This window comes from Protobothrops mucrosquamatus, unplaced genomic scaffold, assembly GCF_001527695.2.
Source record: "Protobothrops mucrosquamatus isolate PMUCROS unplaced genomic scaffold, P.Mucros_1.0 scaffold35473, whole genome shotgun sequence".
Classification (NCBI taxonomy): Eukaryota; Metazoa; Chordata; class Lepidosauria; order Squamata; family Viperidae; genus Protobothrops; species Protobothrops mucrosquamatus.
The window spans coordinates 1-833 of NW_015421208.1; the positions used below are offsets into that span (position 1 = coordinate 1).

The 833-nt window shown below is 33.9% G+C and overlaps 1 protein-coding gene across 1 annotated transcript; it reads right to left on the minus strand.

The window, feature by feature from the left end:
• Window positions 1–6: 6 nt before the first annotated feature.
• Window positions 7–605, minus strand: LOC107302210 (heterogeneous nuclear ribonucleoprotein K-like; the record flags this gene model as incomplete). The annotated part of the gene is made up of 2 exons (XM_015831320.1): window positions 7–160; window positions 477–605. Coding segments are annotated over 2 exons (283 nt in total), but the record flags the coding sequence as incomplete, so codon positions are not given.
• Between the last annotated feature and the right edge of the window lie 228 nt (window positions 606–833).

Consider the following 833-nt stretch of genomic DNA (forward strand, 5'->3'; position numbering starts at 1 on the left):
CACGGCCAGGAGGCATTCGATCAAAGCCCCCTCTGCCCCGCATTGGAAACCCCACAGGACGCCCTCTTCTGTCATCAAACATCATTGTAAATCCACCATAGTCATAAGTTTCATCATAAAAATTGGGGTCATAAGGCTGTGCACGTCCTTTTATTGGTGACTAATATAAAAAAAGAGAAACAGAAACAATTCAATATATTCAGTTATCTCATTTTAAACCTTTATAAACTTTGCATTGCATTGGCTTATTAATATACTATCTTGATTGTATTATTACACAGAAACAATAAAACAGCAATAAAAGTACTGACCAGATAGCATCTATTTCAGAAATGTTACTTTAAAAATCTAATCCTATATCAGCTAAACAGCTTTGCTTTCTATACATTACTATATGCCTTCATATTCAATTCTAAACAGACTTTATATATAAAGAGAGGAGGATATGCATGCAAAGGTGTTCTAGATTAAATTACCTCTGATATAAGATCCAGTATTATTTTGATGCATTCCACAACTCTATCAGGTTTTCCACCAATTAGTACCACTCTGTCAGAAGAATGAGGGCAACATTCTTGGAAAAGCTTAATAGTGGTTTGAGTGTTCTGTCAAGAAAATGAACAAACTTTTAAGCCAGGAATTTTATTTATATCCCTCCTTTATTGTTTTCACAAATAATCAAGGCAGTGAACATATCCAACAAATCTTCCTCCTATTTTTCTCACATAAGCTTAATATTGTTTAATACTGCTGTTAAAACTCTGACTTTCATTAAACCCACTCTAGAATAGCCTTTTCCACTACATCTGAACTGAAAAATCCATTTTGGCTGA